We start from the raw sequence: 18,584 nt of genomic DNA on the forward strand, positions 1-18,584 counted from the left end.
CACGCGCGCGCTGTGCGGGGGGTGAGCGACCCCGGTCGGGCCTGGGCCCGCGTGGAGAGGCTTGTTCCCCAGCCGGGGCGGTGTGAAGAGCGACCCGCGGGCGTTGGGACGGGGGGGGCGCCGCCGGCACAGCAGCTGCCGCTCTGCGGAGGCAAAGCCCCTGCCCAGGGCGCTCCCTCAGCGCCGCGGCCCGGAGACCCAGGGCCCGGGGAAGCGCTTGTCAGAGCAGCGCTAGCAGCCTGTGGCGGGGGATCCGCGAGGCCGGGGGGCCCGTAGCTAATTGTGGGTGCGGGCTAGAGCGCCAGACTCCGATGAATGAGGCGGGCCGGGGGATCTCGCTTATTGGCCCAGCGTCTCTTGGGGGAAGCGAAGAGCCTCGAGCTCGGCGGAGCTGCAGACGAGCTCTGGTGCTGGAAAGCTTGTCCCTTCCGCCAACAGCCGTCAGTCCAACGAAAGAGATCCCCTGGCCCGCTTTGTCTGCCTCCGGAAGTGTTTAGGCGCAGGACACTCGTGTCTGGCAAACGCTGTAGAGTCATAGGAAGACATATCTCCCCCCGCCGCTCGGCGTTGTTAACGTCTCAATGCAAGCGCCTTGAAACTTTCTCAACGGTTTGGGACAGCCGTGAAATTATCATGGTCTTACATAGTTGTTAATTCAGGTGGGGCAGTGGTTCTCAAACTCCATTGCCCTGCGACCCCCTTCTGACAACAAAAATTGCTACACGACCCCAGGAGGGGGGACCGAAGCCTGAGTCCGCGTCAGTCCCACTGCCCCAGGTGGAGTGGGGGCGCAAAGCCTGAGCCTCACCACCCCGGGCAAGGAAGGGGTCAAAACCCACACCCAGGGGCTTCATTTCCAGCCAGGGGGCCTGTAACCTGTGCCCCGCTGCCTAGGGTTGTGGGGCTCTGGCTTCCCCAAGCCCCAGCAAGTCTAAGCCAGCCCTGGTGACCCCATTAAAATGGGGTCATGACCCACAGTTTGAGAACTGCTGTGTTACAATAAAGCCAATAATTAAGAAATCTACGATACTCTGGTATTTCACAAATAATTGTTTGGTTTGTTTATGTATTGTTTCAACTGAATATGTTTTGTACCTGTATTTTTAAAGCAAACTGTAAACTGCATCTTTTTCATGATGTAATAGAAAGTATGACAAACTAATGTATGTAATTTATAAATGTGTTAATTTTGATTTATTTTGTCAGCCACCCCTGGGAAACAGTTACAACAGCTGCTATGCAGAAATACCCAAATCCCATGAACCCTAGTGTGATTGGAGTTGACGTACTAGACAGACACATAGACCCCAGTGGAAAGTTGCATAGCCATAGACTGCTCAGTACAGAATGGGGGATGCCTTCTATCGTAAAATCAGTAAGTACATTATTACAAGACTTGAGAGAGTACGTATGAGTTATCTCATTTTTATAAATAATCAAAACCGTAGATAATTTACAATCCAGCTCTTTTTGGGACAACACAGGGCCTGGGGGATCATACGTACTGCACAATTCCTTAGTGCCATCCCACGTCCCTATCTCCTTTACAATTATTTATGTCCTTGTGACACTAGGAGGGAGCAGTAACTTTACCCACCCTCAAGCACAGAAGCTGCTCTTCTATCTAATTCTTGCTTTGTGTAGGCAGGTGGAGGTAAAGCCCAATATGACCTTTCATGTCTTTGCTTGCAGCAACAACTCTTGTATCTTATTGCTTGGTTACTGCTGCTGCTTTTCAAGTAATCTGGTTAACAGCTGTTCTCTTAAGGTGTCCTAGTCCTAAAAATGGCAAATTCGTATTGGATTGTCAGGTACACTGACATTCTTGTACTATGGTTTGATCCTTGAAGAAGTTTTGTAGTATACTTTGGTCCTGAAAGGTACATAAATCATTCCTAATGTATTACCATGGCTTTCCTCATGATGTTTCTTTATTAGCTTGGTGGAAGAACCACATGCTTCCTTATTATCAGTTTTAAATACCCCGTAAATCAAGATTGGATCCCATTGTTGCACTTTACATACACATTGTCAGAGACTGTTCTTGCCCCAAATTCAGTCTGACTAGACAAGGCAGACAAAGGTTGGGAGTAAGGGAGTAGTATTATTTCCTTTTAATACCTAGTGCTCCTATTTTATGTTCTGGAAGAATGAGGTTGGACGTGGGAAACCATGCCACTTATTTCTCATCTAGTTGAGAAAATAGCATTCTTTTTTTTTGTGATATTACTTTTAAATGTTGAACAGAATTCTGTTTTGTAAGCAGTAGATAATATAATATAGTTTAGACTGTTGCATACTTTTCCAAAGTTTAAAAGGATGTTAACTTAAATCACATTTCAGTATAAACTGTTTTACCTGCAGTTGTTAAAAGTAACACAGTTGCAATAACTGAAAAGAATTATAGACAAATTATTTTATTTTTCCCTGCACATTTGACAACTGTCTATGGACAAATTCACCCTTTCCCCTGCATAATCATTTTTTACAGCATAATGGGTGAGAAGTTTTTTTAATAAGAGCATGTGGTTTTAAAACTGTCAGAGGGAAGAACAGTGGGACTTCTAGCTTTTTTTTTAATTGATAGATTTCAAACTGATGGTCTCCTTTTAAATAAATTGAATTAAATTATACCTATTATTTTAAGCAGGAAATAAATACCAACTTTGTCATTTTAAGGCTAGTTGCATTTCTTACCCTTTATTCAGTATAGTAATGTTTACTTTGATATTCCATAGTACACCTCTACCTCGATATAATGCTGTACTTGGGAGCCAAAAAATCTTACCGCGTTATATCGAACTTGCTTTCATCTGCCGGAGTGCGCAGCCCCGCCCCCCTGGAGCACTGCTTTACTGCGTTATATCAGAATTCGTGTTATATCAGGGTAGAGGTGTATGTTGAAATGAAAGGAAAAAAGTAAATACAAATCTTTAAACTTTTCAGAATAGTTATTGCAGTGTGTTTGTGTGTATAATCTTGGGTGTCTTTTTTGTAGCTCATCGGTGCTTGCAGAACAAAGACATATGTTCAGGAACACTCTGTAGTTGACCCTGTGAAAAAAACAATGGAACTTAAGTCAAGTAACGTAAGTATTGTAATTTCTTTAATCAATAATGCTAAGAAGTCATTAGTTGACTAACATGTTTAAATTGTATAAACAGTTTGAAAGAGAGAGTTTTATCTTGAAAATAGCATACCTCATATTCTCAACAGCCTATTGTAGTAAAGGAACTTTTTTGCCAGCTTTGTTATGAAACACCTGCACTAGAAATGATTAGTGATTAGCATATACAAAGCATCCCACTTGGTTTCAAAAATTATTTTGTAGTATTGCTGCTACCTTAATGTGTAGTATTTTGCTCAGTACTGTATATCGTTTGTACATGGTCATTGTTAAACCCTGGGTTTAGCAGGCCAATGCTCAAACCACTGAGCTATCCCTCCCTCCCCCCCCCCCCCCCCCCCGACACTCCTTGACAGTCCATGTTGAAGGACATAAGAAGAAAAAGTAGTTTAGCAAGCTTGAACTTTAGGATTTATTTCTTTTGTGTATGTGTATGCCATTTTTGTTAAATAGTATTTCAGCTGTAATTTTAGAATAATAAATTAGAATACCACATTGAAGGATGGTGTTTAAAATCAGATATTTGAATGTTAAGGTCTTAGGTTGTTCTAGTTGTGTTTATTTCATCTTCTTAATGAATTTTTTTTTTTTTTATGTGATGACAATCTAACTCATTTTATTCCATAGATTTCATTTACAAATCTGGTATCAGTAGATGAGAGGCTTATCTATAAACCACATCCTCAAGAGCCAGAAAAGTAAGCACATGTATATTTGTCTTCAAGATTGCACCTTAGAAGTGTAAAATAAATTTACATTATCCTTAATGGCATTGCTTCCGCAAATCCCCACTGTGAGATTGCATGTCCTTCCATATGACAGTGGAGTCCATTTCAAAGCAGCTGTTCAGGGAGTGAGCATATGCCCCTCTGTATCAGCATTTTAAAATGAAGGGTATAAAAATCCCCGGTCTCCCAACTGTGTCTCATTTCCAGAGTCCTGTGTCTTTTACAAATATGAAATAAAATGAAAAACAACATATAAAGCAAAAAACTCACCCTGCAGCTATGGCTTCTGTCCCATGGGGCTGGGCCCAGCTTCTTGCTCTGGGGTGTTGCGACTTGGTGCATGGTTTCTCAGTGCCATTTCAGGTTTGGCCCGGCCGCCCCTCTGTCGTCGTGATGCCACTGCCAGGTGAGTGCAGGGTAGGCTTGCTCTGTGACTTCCCTCGGCAAGACCCATCACCCCTCCCCCCATGTTGATAAAATGGATAAAATTAAATAACAAAAAATTGAAGGAAAATAAAATGAAAAACTGTTTAATAAAATAAAAGGAATTTCATGGGTCTCTACTCCTTTTTTTTTTTTTTTTCTTTCCCCCCCTCTTTCCATCAACCTGAGTGCACACAGACCATACACCTCTGTCTGCATCTGGATTTCTTTTAGAATGACTAAAGTAATTGTAGATCAGATTAGCTGCTCCTATTGGGAGAGCTGTGTTATCATTTTGTAGCTAGTAATATTCCACAGCCCCCTCCTGGAAAATTGTTGCTGCTAGTTAGTCGCTCTCAGTGGGAATATGTCCTGGCAATGTCATAAGGGAGAAAGAGAGGTGACTTCTGTTCTTTGAATGTATTCCCTCTGCAGATCCATGTTGACCCTCCCTTTTACCCTTTACTATGGAGAATTAAAGGATTCGAGAAGAAGTAAGGGACATTTGTGGGTGGGTGGGAATTACTGTATCTTATTTCTGGAATGCTGGAACAGAGAATCATGCACACCCAGCCTCACAGCAACATAGTCCATTTCAAAACAATTAGCCATTGGGGGGAGTATGTATATGCTTTTCTGTTCCAGCATTCTAGAAGCAAGAGAGAGAAACAATTTTGCCAGGTAGATCTGTGGAAGCAGGGCATTGGGGGGGGGGGAGGGGGGAGCTATTTTTATAAATAATACTCGTTTTTATAATGTGAAAAAATAGTCATTTTTTTTCTTTACTCAGAACCATTTTGACTCAAGAAGCAATAATCTCTGTGAAAGGTGTCAGTGTCAGCAGTTATCTAGAAGGATTAATGGAAAACACTATCTCTTCCAATGCGAATAAAGTAAGTATGACTCCTACATATATGTTCTTTATGATTTCTGGCTTCTTGATTTGTGATTCGTATTACATTTATAAAAAGCAACAGAGGGTCCTGTGGCACCTTTAAGACTAACAGAAGTATTGGGAGCATAAGCTTTCGTGGGTAAGAACCTCACTTCTTCAGATGCAAGTAATGGAAATCTCCAGAGGCAGGTATAAATCAGTGTGGAGATAACGAGGTTAGTTCAATCAGGGAGGGTGAGGTGCTCTGCTAGCAGTAGAGGTGTGAACACCAAGGGAGGAGAAACTGCTTCTGTAGTTGGATAGCCATTCACAGTCTTTGTTTAATCCTGATCTGATGGTGTCAAATTTGCAAATGAACTGGAGCTCAGCAGTTTCTCTTTGGAGTTTGGTCCTGAAGTTTTTTTGCTGTAAGATGGCTACCTTAACATCTGCTATTGTGTGGCCAGGGAGGTTAAAGTGTTCTCCTACAGGTTTTTGTATATTGCCATTCCTGATATCTGACTTGTGTCCATTTATCCTCTTGCGTAGTGACTGTCCAGTTTGGCCAATGTACATAGCAGAGGGGCATTGCTGGCACATGATGGCATATATAACATTGGTGGACGTGCAGGTGAATGAGCCGGTGATGTTGTAGCTGATCTGGTTAGGTCCTGTGATAGTGCTGCTGGTGTAGATATGTGGGCAGAGTTGGCATCGAGGTTTGTTGCATGGGTTGGTTCCTGAGTTAGAGTTGTTATGGTGCGGTGAGTGGTTGCTGGTGAGAATATGCTTAAGGTTGGCGGGTTGTCTGTGGGCGAGGACTGGCCTGCCTCCCAAGGTCTGTGAAAGTGAGGGGTCATTGTCCAGGATGTGTTGTAGATCACTGATGATGCGTTGGAGAGGTTTAAGCTGAGGGCTGTAGGTGATGGCCAGTGGAGTTCTGTTGGTTTCTTTTTTGGGCCTGTCTTGTAGCAGGAGGCTTCTGGGTACACGTCTGGCTCTGTTGATTTGTTCCTTTATTTCCTTGTGTGGGTATCGTAGTTTTGAGAATGCTTGGTGAAGATCTTGCAGGTGTTGGTCTCTGTCTGAGGGGTTGGAGCAGATGCGGTTGTACCTCAGTGCTTGGCTGTAGACGATGGATCGTGTGGTGTGTCCGGGGTGGAAGCTGGAGGCATGAAGGTAGGCATAGCGGTCGGTGGGTTTTCGGTATAGGGTGGTGTTAACGTGGCCATTGCTTATTTGTACTGTGGTGTCCAGGAAGTGGACCTCCCGTGTAGATTGGTCCAGGCTGAGGTTGATGGTGGGGTGGAAGCTGTTGAAATCATGGTGGAATTCTTCCAGGGTCTCCTTCCCATGGGTCCAGATGATGATGATGTCATCAATGTAGCGTAGGTAGAGAAGGGGCGTGAGTGGATGAGAGCTGAGGAAAGTATTACATTTAGTTTACTTTTGAAAAAGATACAGCAGGGCTTCTCAAAAGGGATCATAGTGTGAATCACTTCTTAAAATGCAGATCCTGTCATAGGCATCTCCACACTCAACCTCTCAATCCTGATTCTGCACCTTCCCTAGCATAACAATAGCACTTTGTTAATATTGTCCTAACATTTAAGATGACAAAAGGAAAATAAGCACGTTTTAGCATGATGGGTGTGGCTGCTTGATCACATCTCTCTGTGAACCTTTAGGGTTTTTTCCTCTCATTGACTGTATATTTATTAGTACCAAATATCCCCATGCTGCCTGGGCTAGCATCTCCAGGTCACTTTGAACTTTGGTTCTGTTCTATATGTTTACTATTCCTCCAGTTCAAGTGCCATCCAAAATTTTACATCCGGCAGATGTGAAGCAGATGCAAAAAGTTGCTTCTTTTTAGTGCAACTGGTCAGCTAGCCTCTGGAAATCCAAACAGGTCATGGACTGCGCTACAGCAGTTGGGAAGCATAGGCTTGACAGAAGCAACTTTGCAGATCATAATTTAAGCACCGCTAAACTAAAGAAAATCTTTTTTAAAAAAATGAAAAGCTGCACTTATTTCCTTGGTACTTTGGTTGTTTGCTTTATTTGTTGAAACAGTGTGTGTTGAGGTCTCATTTAATTTACATCTTGAGTTTTATAGAAAATAAATTCTTCAACTTTGGTTTGCTAAAACTTAATTTATTAGTTATATGAATGGTCTTCGTCACCCCAGCTTTTGATATTGTCATAGAATACAGAACTTTGGGACAGACAAAATGAAAAGGCAGTAAATATAAACCTAATTAAAGAAAATACTACTTCACATAGTATTCACCTCAGTGCAAAGATGCTCTGCGCATTGTTTCATGTGACAACTTAGGTATAGTTTGTTTTTTAAAATGGGGAATAAGGGACTTGTAAGGCTTTGTGTGGGCCTCCTGCATGGGGATAAATTTCAGCCATAAAATATAATCCATTATATTTGCTGGTGCCAGAGACAAGAAGACAAAACTGGATAATTTTATTGCCATTTATAACAATTTTATCTATGGCCCCTCTAATATTTCTCTTATGGTTTTTATAATAGTGCCCATCATTTTAGTTATGGGTGTCTCCCAAAGAATGTGAAATCAAATCTATGAACAGATAGAGACCTAATTTTCCTCCTTGCCTTCCCATCTGTCAGTCACGTGAATTTTTTTAAACTGTTTTTATGTGAATGTTCTCTTTTCTCATTGTTGTACTATTCATTTTCTGATTTTTCTCTTCCTTTTTTCTATACCTTTTTCCTTGTCTTCTTCCTTGTGGTTTTTATTGCAGCTGTAGGAGAGAGAAACTGAAGTGAGTTTTCACTTAATTCTGAAGGCTGTAATATTTGTGATAATTTTAATCTCCTGTGGCGTAAACTCTGAAGCCTTGGTCCTGTTCTTGAGAATGCCCTGTTTCCTCTTTCTCAGTAGCTTCGTCCTTGATGTTGACAGCATCATAGTTTCTAAGGACTGTCATTGTACAGAGAATTTCTCTCTTAAAAAAAAAAAAAAAAAAAACTAGGGCCAGTTTCAACTGTTTTGTTCTAGAAAATATGATGCCTGGCCATTTACTTACAAACCTTTCCTTTCTTCATAAATATTTGAATAAGTGTTGTTGTTTTTTTTAATTGCAGGGCCGTGAAGCATTGGAATGGGTAATCAGTAAATTGAATGCTGAAATTGAGGAGTTCACAGCTTCAGCAAGAGGAAGCATGAGGACTTCTATGGCAGCAGCAGCATTTGTAGAGAAATAATAGTGAATACAGTTATATCAATTAATAGGTCTAAGTGAAATAAGCAAACTAAAACTTCTCTCCAAGTTGAAATATATTTATTCTTATATTTGTTATTTAAAGGCATATTTGTATATTAGGTAGTTTTTAAATTAAAACTTGGAGAGAAGTTACAAATTCTTGTGACTGAAGGTTATGTGCTGGGGCTTCACTAACATGTTAGTTCCATTGGACTGAACGTTTGTTTCAAATGAAATAACCTCCTAACATTCAGAGCTCATTCCTGTATTTAATGAACACTTATATAAAATAGTTTTTATCCTAGGTAAGGTTGCAGATGTTGCGGGAGATTGACATGTTAGTGAATCCTACTTGGGTGGAATTTAGTGGTTTGATTCATGGACTCTACCTCTTTTGGGACCAAGCCCATAATTAAGCAAAATGGCTTGTTCTAGCAAAGTTGGTGTTATGTTTGTCTTGGGCAGTTGAATGATATAACTTGATTTAGATGGAAGTTTTATTACTTGAAGTCTGAAGTATAAATGAATGTTTGTATAAAAATACTTGTTTTGATAAACTGCTGTTAAAAAGTTATTGGATAGCTGAGCTAAAACGGTACTTTTAAAGTTAACTATATCCATCAAACAGCATCTTAAAACTCACAATAAAAGTCATAGTTTTGAATAGTGTACTTACCTGCTGAGGCCCAAGTTCTGTCCTTAAATATGAAATTGAGTGTTACATGCCAATAACTGAGGGAAGAATTTAGCCCTATGTGCTTATTTATTTTTCATCCACCATCACAATACAAAGGAAAACAACCTCTATGTAGAAGGGTACTGTAACCACATGTGCATTTTAACATGTAATGTTGTAGACCATTAAAGCTTCATAGAAAAGTAGAAATGTATTTTGAAATTCAGAAGAAAAACTTCCTTGATGATGATAGAGGAACTTTATAGAATTGTAGAAGTGAGACTGAGATACTTCCTCATATGTTTACAGGAGTTGTTACATTGCTAAACATGTTTAAAATGTTGCCTAATCATGCTTCAAAAATACTCATTAAGCATGGCATCATGGACTATTTGGCTGTCCTTTAATTTAAACACAGTATTTTGCATTTAATTTTCTATGTAATGTTTTGTGTGCCTCTTTTATATCTTATTGAAATAATTGTCTGCTTACAAACAAGGCTTTTAAATGAAAGACAGGAATCAGAATTTAGAAGAGGGTTCGATAATCTTGTCTCTTGGTACTGGCCACAGATTCTTGGTGCTGTCTCATTCTTGAGTTCCCACAGCTTATCGTTAACTGTCAGATTTTTGCCAACTGTACTGAAGTCAAGTGCCATATTACTCTGCAGATAATTCCATTGGAATCAGTGAATCAATCTCATAAAATAAGGTCTTGTCTACACTAGCTTGCCTACATGGCTTGTGTAATCATGGCACAGCTAAAAAACTCACCTCCACGAGGGGCGTAGCTACCAGCACTGGTGCACTGTCTGTACTGGCACGTTACAGTCTGAAACTTGCAGTGCTCAGGGGTGTGTTTTTTCACACCCCTGAGCTAGAAAGTTGCAGCACTGTAAAGTGCCAGTGTAGACAAATCCTAACGCACCCTTCAGTGTGGGGGAAAAGTGCAAAATGTAGCATTAAAGAAACTGCACTGATGATTTACTGGTCGGAAATCCTGACTTCTGGTGCCATAAGGGTCCATTTGGCATTTCAGACCTAATCCTAATCATATGTTGTTTTGTGTCATTTTTCAGAATATAAGATGTCACCTGTTTAGTATTTTCTGTTATGCCATTTTTCTGTGATACTAAAGTTGCATATTGAATATTGTGTGTTAGTGACACAAAACTAGATCTTTTCTTAGTTTAGCAGTGCTCAATATAGTGGGAACACAAACTTCACTAAGATTTTATATAGAAGTATGTGTGTGTATAATGCAACAAGAAAATTTAATATTTTTTCTACTTAAAACCTATGAAATTTTAATTAGAGACTTTGTTAGTACATTTGTAAAAGCAACTCAAATCCGTTAGGGTTTGTGGCTTTTTTTACACATGGAGATTGTTCATACAACTGAAATTATATTTCAACTAAAGATTAGTAAACCTTGCTACTTGATAAAATTTCTGTAGTCATACTGTATCTTGTGATAAAAGTTGCAATGCTCAAATTAGTGATTAGAAACTTTTTAAACTTGTACCTTTTCTCTTAAACCTAGCTTAATTCTGTGCTTTTTAAACTCAGTATACATTTTCCTCATTTTGCTGCGCTGTGGACCAACTAACTTGAACTGGCTATATTTAGTAGGCACTTGAAGGATTTTGATTTGTTTCGTATTTATTCAGGCTTTTGTGCTCTTCCTGAGCAGGGTAGTGCTTTTGTGTGTGAATTTTTTTATTTTAAATAAAATTGTGTCTGAGTGTTGGCTAGTTTGTAAGAAATCAGTCAGGTCATGAGATCCTATATGCCCTTTAGAGTAACAGGCAATTTGAAGGCTACTGATTCTTTTCATCACTGTTCTGTAGCGGAGGGAGAGCACTGAATGCAGGGGAAGAGACACTCTGCTTTTTAATTTACTCATTAAATAGCATATCCCCAAATTTACAGAGGCACTAATAAGTTAAGCACAAACAGTTCCTATAACCTTTCTGTACTGCCAAGTTTCTTTTCTGTAAGACCACCATGCATTAACCTGCAGCCCAGTTCCAAGTCCAATGGAGTCAGTGCATGTTTCTTTGCAATATCTGCTCACCTTTCTTGGGGTTAACGGAGGGAACTGAGGCCATAGGGGCAGTGCAGCCCTTTCTGCTCTGAGCTTGTTGTGACCTCCACCAAGAACTACTTTCCAGAAATTTCCCAAAGCTCTGTGGCACTGGGGGTAACATCCTGCAAGTGTGACTAGGGAGCGGCAACACTATGAACCACAGTTACCATAGTAACCTGGTTCTTTTTTTTTATACCTGTTTGCTTTCTCTATCACCGTGGCATTAAACCCTTGGGTTATAGAAAGCTGGCCTGGGACCCAGTTTCTTAGTTCCTAACCAGTCTAGGAACGTGTTTTTAAAAAATGTTTTAACTAGTAGGCTGGCCAGACTTAGAAATAGGTTTAGGTGAAACCATTTTTAACTGCTTTGAAAGGTTGGCTTATTCACATGGTAAGGCCATTCATGGGAGAGGGAGCAAGGAAGGAGGTTGGTAGACTTTTCACCATTTTCAGTGGTTTGCTTTGGATCTAATGGGCCCATTTCTGTCCTGTGGTAAAGCTGTTTTTGTGCCATGCCAACTGTGCAAAGCAGTCCTAAATAGTTTACCCAGCTAATGGATGATTTCCTTTGCTTAGGAGAAATACTGGTTGGTGCAGAGTCTCCAGAGTGGCTCCTGTGCCACTTCTATCCAGCCCCCAAGGTAGAGAGCAGACAGGGCACCCCTGTATCTAGCTGACCCACAGCTATTTGAATAGCCTCTGGGGGATGTCAGCAGCTGTCTTAATTTACAGCAACCCTGAAGCTGGTTTATGCTGGATACTGCGACTGGCACACAAATGACTTTAGGCACAAAAGTGACTTAAAGCCACTAGGCTGACTAGGGTTTGCTTTGAGCATAGCGAGGAGGATCTGGTCCAGAGTTTAAAATTCCTAATTTGAACCAGGAAATCAGGTATCCTTAATAAAGAGCCATATTGTGCTATCAGTTTTTAAGCAGATCACCATTATTGAGTTCAGTAGGAGTTCTGCTTCAACGTTGCTGCATTATGGATTCAGAGTAAATTTTTAATGTAGGAGTTGCCAGATCCTAGGGACGTAGTGGTCAAATTTATCATCCTAGATAGGCCCCAAATCACTTTTCTCCTACTCAAAACTATACACTACAAGTCTACACTGTTACAAGGGAATAATAGTTCAATAGCAATATTGTATGTATACAACAAGCAAAAATATACCGAGTCACTCAAAGCCTGCCAGACAACTGTACACTGGCTGTGTGAGTTTTATAGACAGGCCCTCAGAAGGCAGCCAGAAAGAAATTAAGATAGGCCAGAGCCCATTCTGCTTGTTGTTGGTTCCTCAGTGTTGTGTGCTCACTGTCTGCTTTGCAAGTACATAACCAAGCCTAGCATACTATTATTGCCACTTTATATTTGTCTTCTCTGCTATTTTGGATGCAATACTGTCAGATTTTTCCTGTTCTGTTTCCATAGCATACCTTCTAGCACAGGGGTTCTCCAACTGGGGGTTGGGACCCCACGGGATCATGAGCTGTCAGCCTCCACCCCAAACCCCAGTATTTATAATAGTATTAAATATATAAAAATGTGTTTTTAATTTATACGGGGGGTGGCACTCAGAGGCTTGCTATGTGAAGGGTGACCAGTAAAAAAAGTTTGAGAACCACTGCGGCCTGTACTGAGGATTCCTGTTTAGAGAGACCCAATAGAGTTCTAGTGGATTCTTTAATGTGAGTGAAGCCCACTAGTGCTGCTGTAGTTAATCTTATTTGAAATTTACATTTTAAATTAAATTTGGGAATATGATACATTGGCCAGTTTAATCTCAGGTCCTACTGAAATTTACTATCTAGGTTGTTATCCCACTGCTATTATTTTCAACAGAATTTTATAATCTGTTCAATGAGTTTTAGTCCCCACAATAGGTTAGTGCACAGTACTTATAGAGCAGTGTTGTGGGGAATGTTGCTGAGGTTGAGAGTTCAAGCCTTGCTTGGTGCATCAGTTTTTTTAAGTAAATGGCTTCTGCTATTAATTTGGGGGGGAGGGATAGCCTACTAAACCCAGGGTTGTGAGTTCAATCCTTGAGGGGGCCATTTAGGGATTGTGGGCAAAAATCTGTCTGGGGATTGGTCCTGCTTTGAGCAGGGGGTTGGACTAGATGACCTCCTGAGGTCCCTTCCAATGCTGATATTCTATGAATACCTTTAACTGGTCATACTAGCTAATCAAGGATATTGCCTTTTAAAATCATGCTCCTACTGTATGGCTGAAGGCTGCAATGTGTATTTAAAAAAATAATAAAAGAGCAAAACGGTATTTTTCTTTGGGTTTAGTGGGATAGTTAATCTAGTGTTTTGGGGGTTTTTGTTTTAGTAAACAATTTCACCGTGGATGATGTTTTCTCTTTCCCCCCCCCCTGCATCATTTACATAGGCTTTAGGGTGGGTATCTAATCCAGGGTTCCCGTGATGGAGTTTGCCCGCCTCAACTTTTGGGGTTTCCACATAAGGGTGGCTCTAGCAAACCCTCAACCCTGCCGCACCCTCCAACATGGAGCCCCCTTCCATGGCATGCATGCAGCAGCTGTGTGCAGCTGTCTGCCCACCCACCCATTTGGGTCTTAAATGGTGCAGAAAACTTTGCATTTGTCCTCTGCACTGGGGTATAATTCATCCTGCATTAAAATCTTTCTAACCGAGTGAAAATACTGCTCTTCTGAAAGAAGTACAGTACATATCAATTCACTATCTGAACAGCTAAAAGTAAAGCTATCTAGCCTACCACAATGCAAATGACTGAACTTGCTATGACAGCAAAGTCAGTTGTATTTGTCAGTACAAATATTAAAATACACCCTTAATTGGTTCATAGACACTGATGGAAATGAAATACTTGCAAAACTAAATCCTAGTTTACTTAGGAAATATTATCCATTGCTGACAGTGGGTGTTGGCATCAGTTCAGCTATACACAATTTAACTGCAAGTGGAGACCAGAACAAGCTGTGTTCAGGCTATTTTGGAAGATCTGCTCTGAGCAAGTTTCAACCACCATTTCCTAAAAGAGTGCTAAATAACTTGTCCTGTCTAGGCTTGCCATTAAACAGTGTATAGCTTAACCCATTCCTGAGAACAGTCTAATGTACAGAAAGTCTAAGAGTCTAAATACCTAATTGCATCCTTTGAAAACTACCAAACACTGATGGGTATCCCATTCAGAGGAAAGATCAACCTGCTGCCAACGTTCAGAACCAGGTTTATGACTGAGTGGAGGAAGTGCATGCAAGGAGGTCTCGTGAAAGCTGTCATTTCAGAGCTCCTCAACTTCACAGTTAGAGGCTGCTCTTTCATTGGGAAGGAGTTGTCTTTTTCCCTCTCTCAAAGCACTTTGGGTTAGAGCCACAAAAGGACGTATGTCCTTAACTGCCATTTTAGGCACCTAAGTCCAACATTTAGGTGCCACTGAGATTCTCAAAAGCTCCCTAACACCTAAATTCTCTAAGCACCAGCTGTTTTTGCCAGTAAAGTTTCCTAGGAGCCTGTGTTTCCACTGGTGGGTATGTGCAAAGCTGCCCAAGTCCTCAAACTGTTGAACTGCTTGATGCCCTAGCTCACAGATAAGCCCTAGTGGGATGCTCACACAAAGGTTTTCCAGTGGGGCCCAATTTGGTAGGTATGCTCAGACCATACCTAATCTGTACAAAAGGCAGCCTTAGGGCAACCAGATCAGGATTTTTTAGGGGCTGAGGCTATGTCCCAGAATACCCAATAGCTCAATGGTTAGGGCCCTCACCTAAAGGGTGCGAGGCTGTTTTCAAATCTGATTTGGAGCAGGGACGTGGGTCACCTACAGTCCAGGTGAATGCCCTAACCAGCAAGCTATTGGGTTGTCTGGAGTGGGGCTCGCTCAATCTTTCCTGTTGAAGCTCTTCCCTTTGTACAAATAATATTCATTGAGACAGAACGAAAAGAACACTCCACGGGATGTAGGAAACCCCAGTTCAAAACAGGCAGATTAGGAACTTGAACCTGATTCACCTACATCCCGGGTGAGTGTCCTAACCACTAGTTGTAACTATTAGTTGTAATAATTGGGGAGTGGCTGGGGCAAGGGTCAGGCTCTCTCTGGTTTTTCATAATAAAGGGCTGTCCTGATTTAGGCATCAATCCAGGAGAGGGTTCACAGCTGTAAATCCCAAGTGGTGATGTGCATCTAGCTGCTGTAGAGGGGTAGGGCTTAGGCCACTCCCCTCTTGGCATTTCCTACTTACTAGCTTAAGTGGCTCCCCGCTCATCTTGCTGGCTTCTGTGAACCCCTTGGTGCCTAACATTCCCCATGCATTGTATAAGGAATCTAATTCAGGGCTGTGGATTCCATTGGGTGGCAGGGTACCTAAAAGCTACATCACGCCTAAGTCCCTTCATTGATCTAGCCCTGGTAGCTTCTTTCTACATTGTGGGTATGTCTACACTGTAATAAAAAGCCCAAGGCAACAAGTCTCAGAGCCCAGGCTGATTTGAGCTCTATCTGCAGGCCTAAAAATAACAATGTAGCCATTCAGGCTTGGTCTGGAGTCTGGATTCTGAGACCCTCTCCTATTGGGTTTCAAAGCCCCAGCTCCAGGATGAGCCAGAATAACTACACTGCTATTTTTAGTCCCATGACTCCAAGTCTGTTGACCGGGGCTCTGAGACTTGATGCCACGGGTCTTTTATTGCAGTGTAGATGTACCCTTTCACATAAAACCTAATGCTTCTAACTGAGTGTAAATTTGTGATACTCTCTCTGATATATGCAATATACCAATACGTGATGCTGCACAGAGAAAAGGCTAGCTTGGGAACGCTTAGTAGCCCATCAGAGTTCTTCCTTTATTATTATGCTATCAACTAGAGGTCATAAACTCAATCATATGAGTATAGTAAATAATTTTTCCCGCAAACAATGGGCCAAATCTTGTTCTCACTGAAGTAAATTGGAGCAGGATTGAGCCCAGTGTGAACTTTAAAGAAATTCCTAGAACTTTGTAGATTTCAAAGACAGAGAAAGAAACTTGTTTTGTTTTATGGCCCTGATCCTGCAAGCAGCTCCACTGGGCAAATCTCCGTCAATGTGGGTTCTATGCAGGTATAGTGGTCTGCTCCAATGGAGAGGCTTGCAGGATCAGGGCCTATGTTTGTAATGTAAACATATGGGGCTACATATACAGTTGTTAATCTTCGTAAAATTCCAGTGAAAAGGGGAGACATCTGATTCGCTGGCAGCCTTGGGATTTTTTGGCTTGTTTTTTGTCTTATTTTTCAATTTATTTAAAATAAATATGAAGTAATGTAAAGATTGTACAGCCTTTGTTGCTTTCCTATCAGCTGGCAGGTTCGCTTCAAGCTGAGCCAGTGCATGTTTGCTGCTTCTCCTGTTGCTGTGGTTTGTGCTGAAATTATTCTTTTAAACAAACCAAACATTGAGGAAACTAATGGAAGTGGTGTTTAGTCACAGGGGAGTTGCACAATAAAATGTTCAGCTGGGGTGTGAATTTTATTTGGGGCTAGACTAGTGTTTTGTGGGCAGTGAGGTGGGGAAATTTCAGCTTTGGGCAGCGGCTTCTTTTCTGTGGAGTAAGTTTATGAGCTTGTTGCTGCTGTTTGTGTCTTCACTGGATTGCATTCATCATCCCTTGTCAAAGATGTCTGGACTCTGGGATTGATGTTTTTATATTCCCTGCATTGAAATTGAGATGAATAAGTAACCTGCTTCTGACTTAAGAATTTTTAAAACCCTTTTCCTCTTCAAAAGCAGCTATGTCCCAAACCACTAAGAGAATGTAAAATATAGAAGCAGTAGCATGGCTTGAGGTGAAGAGCTCAGTTTACAGCAACTTGAAGAGTATCGGGTCCTAAAGCCATTTACATTCTGGAGCATCAAAAGAGCCTGGCTTGAGTACAACCATATTTGAAAACAAGCACTGTTCTGCTTAACTCAGAGCTGTGTTACAATTATGCTTGGGCATAACCATGTTTGCAGACAGTTTTAAACTTATTTACAACTAGTAGTAGCAGCAGCATGGTCTAATATATAGGACGTCGGATTGGGAGTCAGGGGACCTGGGTTATAATTCTGATTTTGCCACTGTCTGATTTTAGACAAGCAGCTTTATTTCTCTGTGCCTCAATTTCCCCATCTGTAAAATGGGTAACATTTTCAAAAGTGTCTAAGTGGCTTAGCAGCCTAAGTCTCACTGACTTTCACTGGAACTTAGGGCTTGTCTACATGGTGCCTTAGTCCGCACTAGAGAGGTGTGAATTCTAGCATGTTGCACACTAACTGGCTCGTGTGGACCCTGCTGGCATGCACTAAAAAGTTCCCTAATGCATATTAATGTAGTCCAGTTTTCAAACAGTACTACGTTAATACACACTAGCGAATTTTTAATGCACACCAACGGGGTCCATATGGGCCAGTTAGTGCACATAGCATTTACACCCCTCTAGTGTGGACTAATGCACTGCGTAGCAAACACTTAGTCTTCTAAGGTTTGGATTCACAAAGGTATTTAGTGATTTCAAGGGCAGTTAGGTGCCTAAGTACCTTTGTGAATCCACACCTAAGTGTCTTAGCTGCTTTTGATGAGGCTCTTAAGTCACTTAGGTGCTTTAGAAAATTGTACCCAGTGTTATTTACTATCTTCTGTTAGACACTTTGACATTTACGGAAACCCCCCCCCCTATATTACTATGTTATATTACAACAGACAGGGCATAAGACCGTTAAATATATTTTAAATTAAAAGAACAAGAAAAAGTCATTAACATAATTTACAATAGTTATTTGTAACTAGTAAATGTGGACTGAATCCTGACCCACAATTTCCTTATTATGCCAAACCTACGGCTCTCTAGACTGAGAATAGTCAGCCAAGCCTGCCAAATTGTGTCTAATTTGCAGAGTGGGCAACTGAAAATTAGAATTTCACTGCCAAAGTCATTTTTACTTACAGTCTAAACCAGGCGTTGAATCCAAATGTCCAAAAGTTAAAAAACACCTAATGGGTTCATCCACATCACCAGCTCATCTCCAACATCTACATTAAAATTGTAGATAATTTCAGAATACAGAATACAGAATACAGTATTATGTACTAGTGCTCCATGCTGAGTGCTTCATTGAGGCAGTAAGGGATTTACCAGAAGATTACCTGTATTTTAATCAGCATGGCATGATTTCCAGTAGCTGTTGAACAGATTAGGGTCATTTTCAGGAAGCACAGCAGAGCTTTAACAGCAGGGCCCAATATAGCTCACACTAGGGAAGAAAGGTGACAAATCCACAACTAGAGAAGGTATGAAGTATTATTAAAGCTCTCTGTATGTTCTGTGCAGTAATGACTATGCGTCCATGTTTCTCCAATGTGTGTCATTTCACAGGAAAAGCAGAGTAGCTTTGCCACTCTAAACAAATGCAGAAGAG

General features: G+C 41.1%; 1 protein-coding gene and 1 long non-coding RNA gene across 2 annotated transcripts; one reads left to right on the plus strand and one right to left on the minus strand.

Annotated features, from left to right (window-relative positions):
* The first annotated feature begins 980 nt into the window (after window positions 1–980).
* On the plus strand, window positions 981–10,808 carry PRELID3B (PRELI domain containing 3B). Its single transcript, XM_065414489.1, has 5 exons — window positions 981–1,375; window positions 2,999–3,088; window positions 3,755–3,825; window positions 5,069–5,171; window positions 8,274–10,808. The coding sequence occupies exons 1-5, from the start codon at window positions 1,238–1,240 to the stop codon at window positions 8,391–8,393; spliced, it is 522 nt and encodes a 173-aa protein (XP_065270561.1). The 5' UTR covers window positions 981–1,237; the 3' UTR covers window positions 8,394–10,808.
* On the minus strand, window positions 6,453–18,200 carry LOC135886701 (uncharacterized). The gene is made up of 3 exons (XR_010561795.1): window positions 18,113–18,200; window positions 7,893–7,930; window positions 6,453–6,572 (listed from the first exon to the last, which is right to left on the minus strand). It is a non-coding gene; the product is annotated as an uncharacterized LOC135886701 (long non-coding RNA).
* Between the last annotated feature and the right edge of the window lie 384 nt (window positions 18,201–18,584).

The sequence above is a fragment of the Emys orbicularis genome, chromosome 12, assembly GCF_028017835.1.
Source record: "Emys orbicularis isolate rEmyOrb1 chromosome 12, rEmyOrb1.hap1, whole genome shotgun sequence".
NCBI classification, from domain to species: Eukaryota; Metazoa; Chordata; order Testudines; family Emydidae; genus Emys; species Emys orbicularis.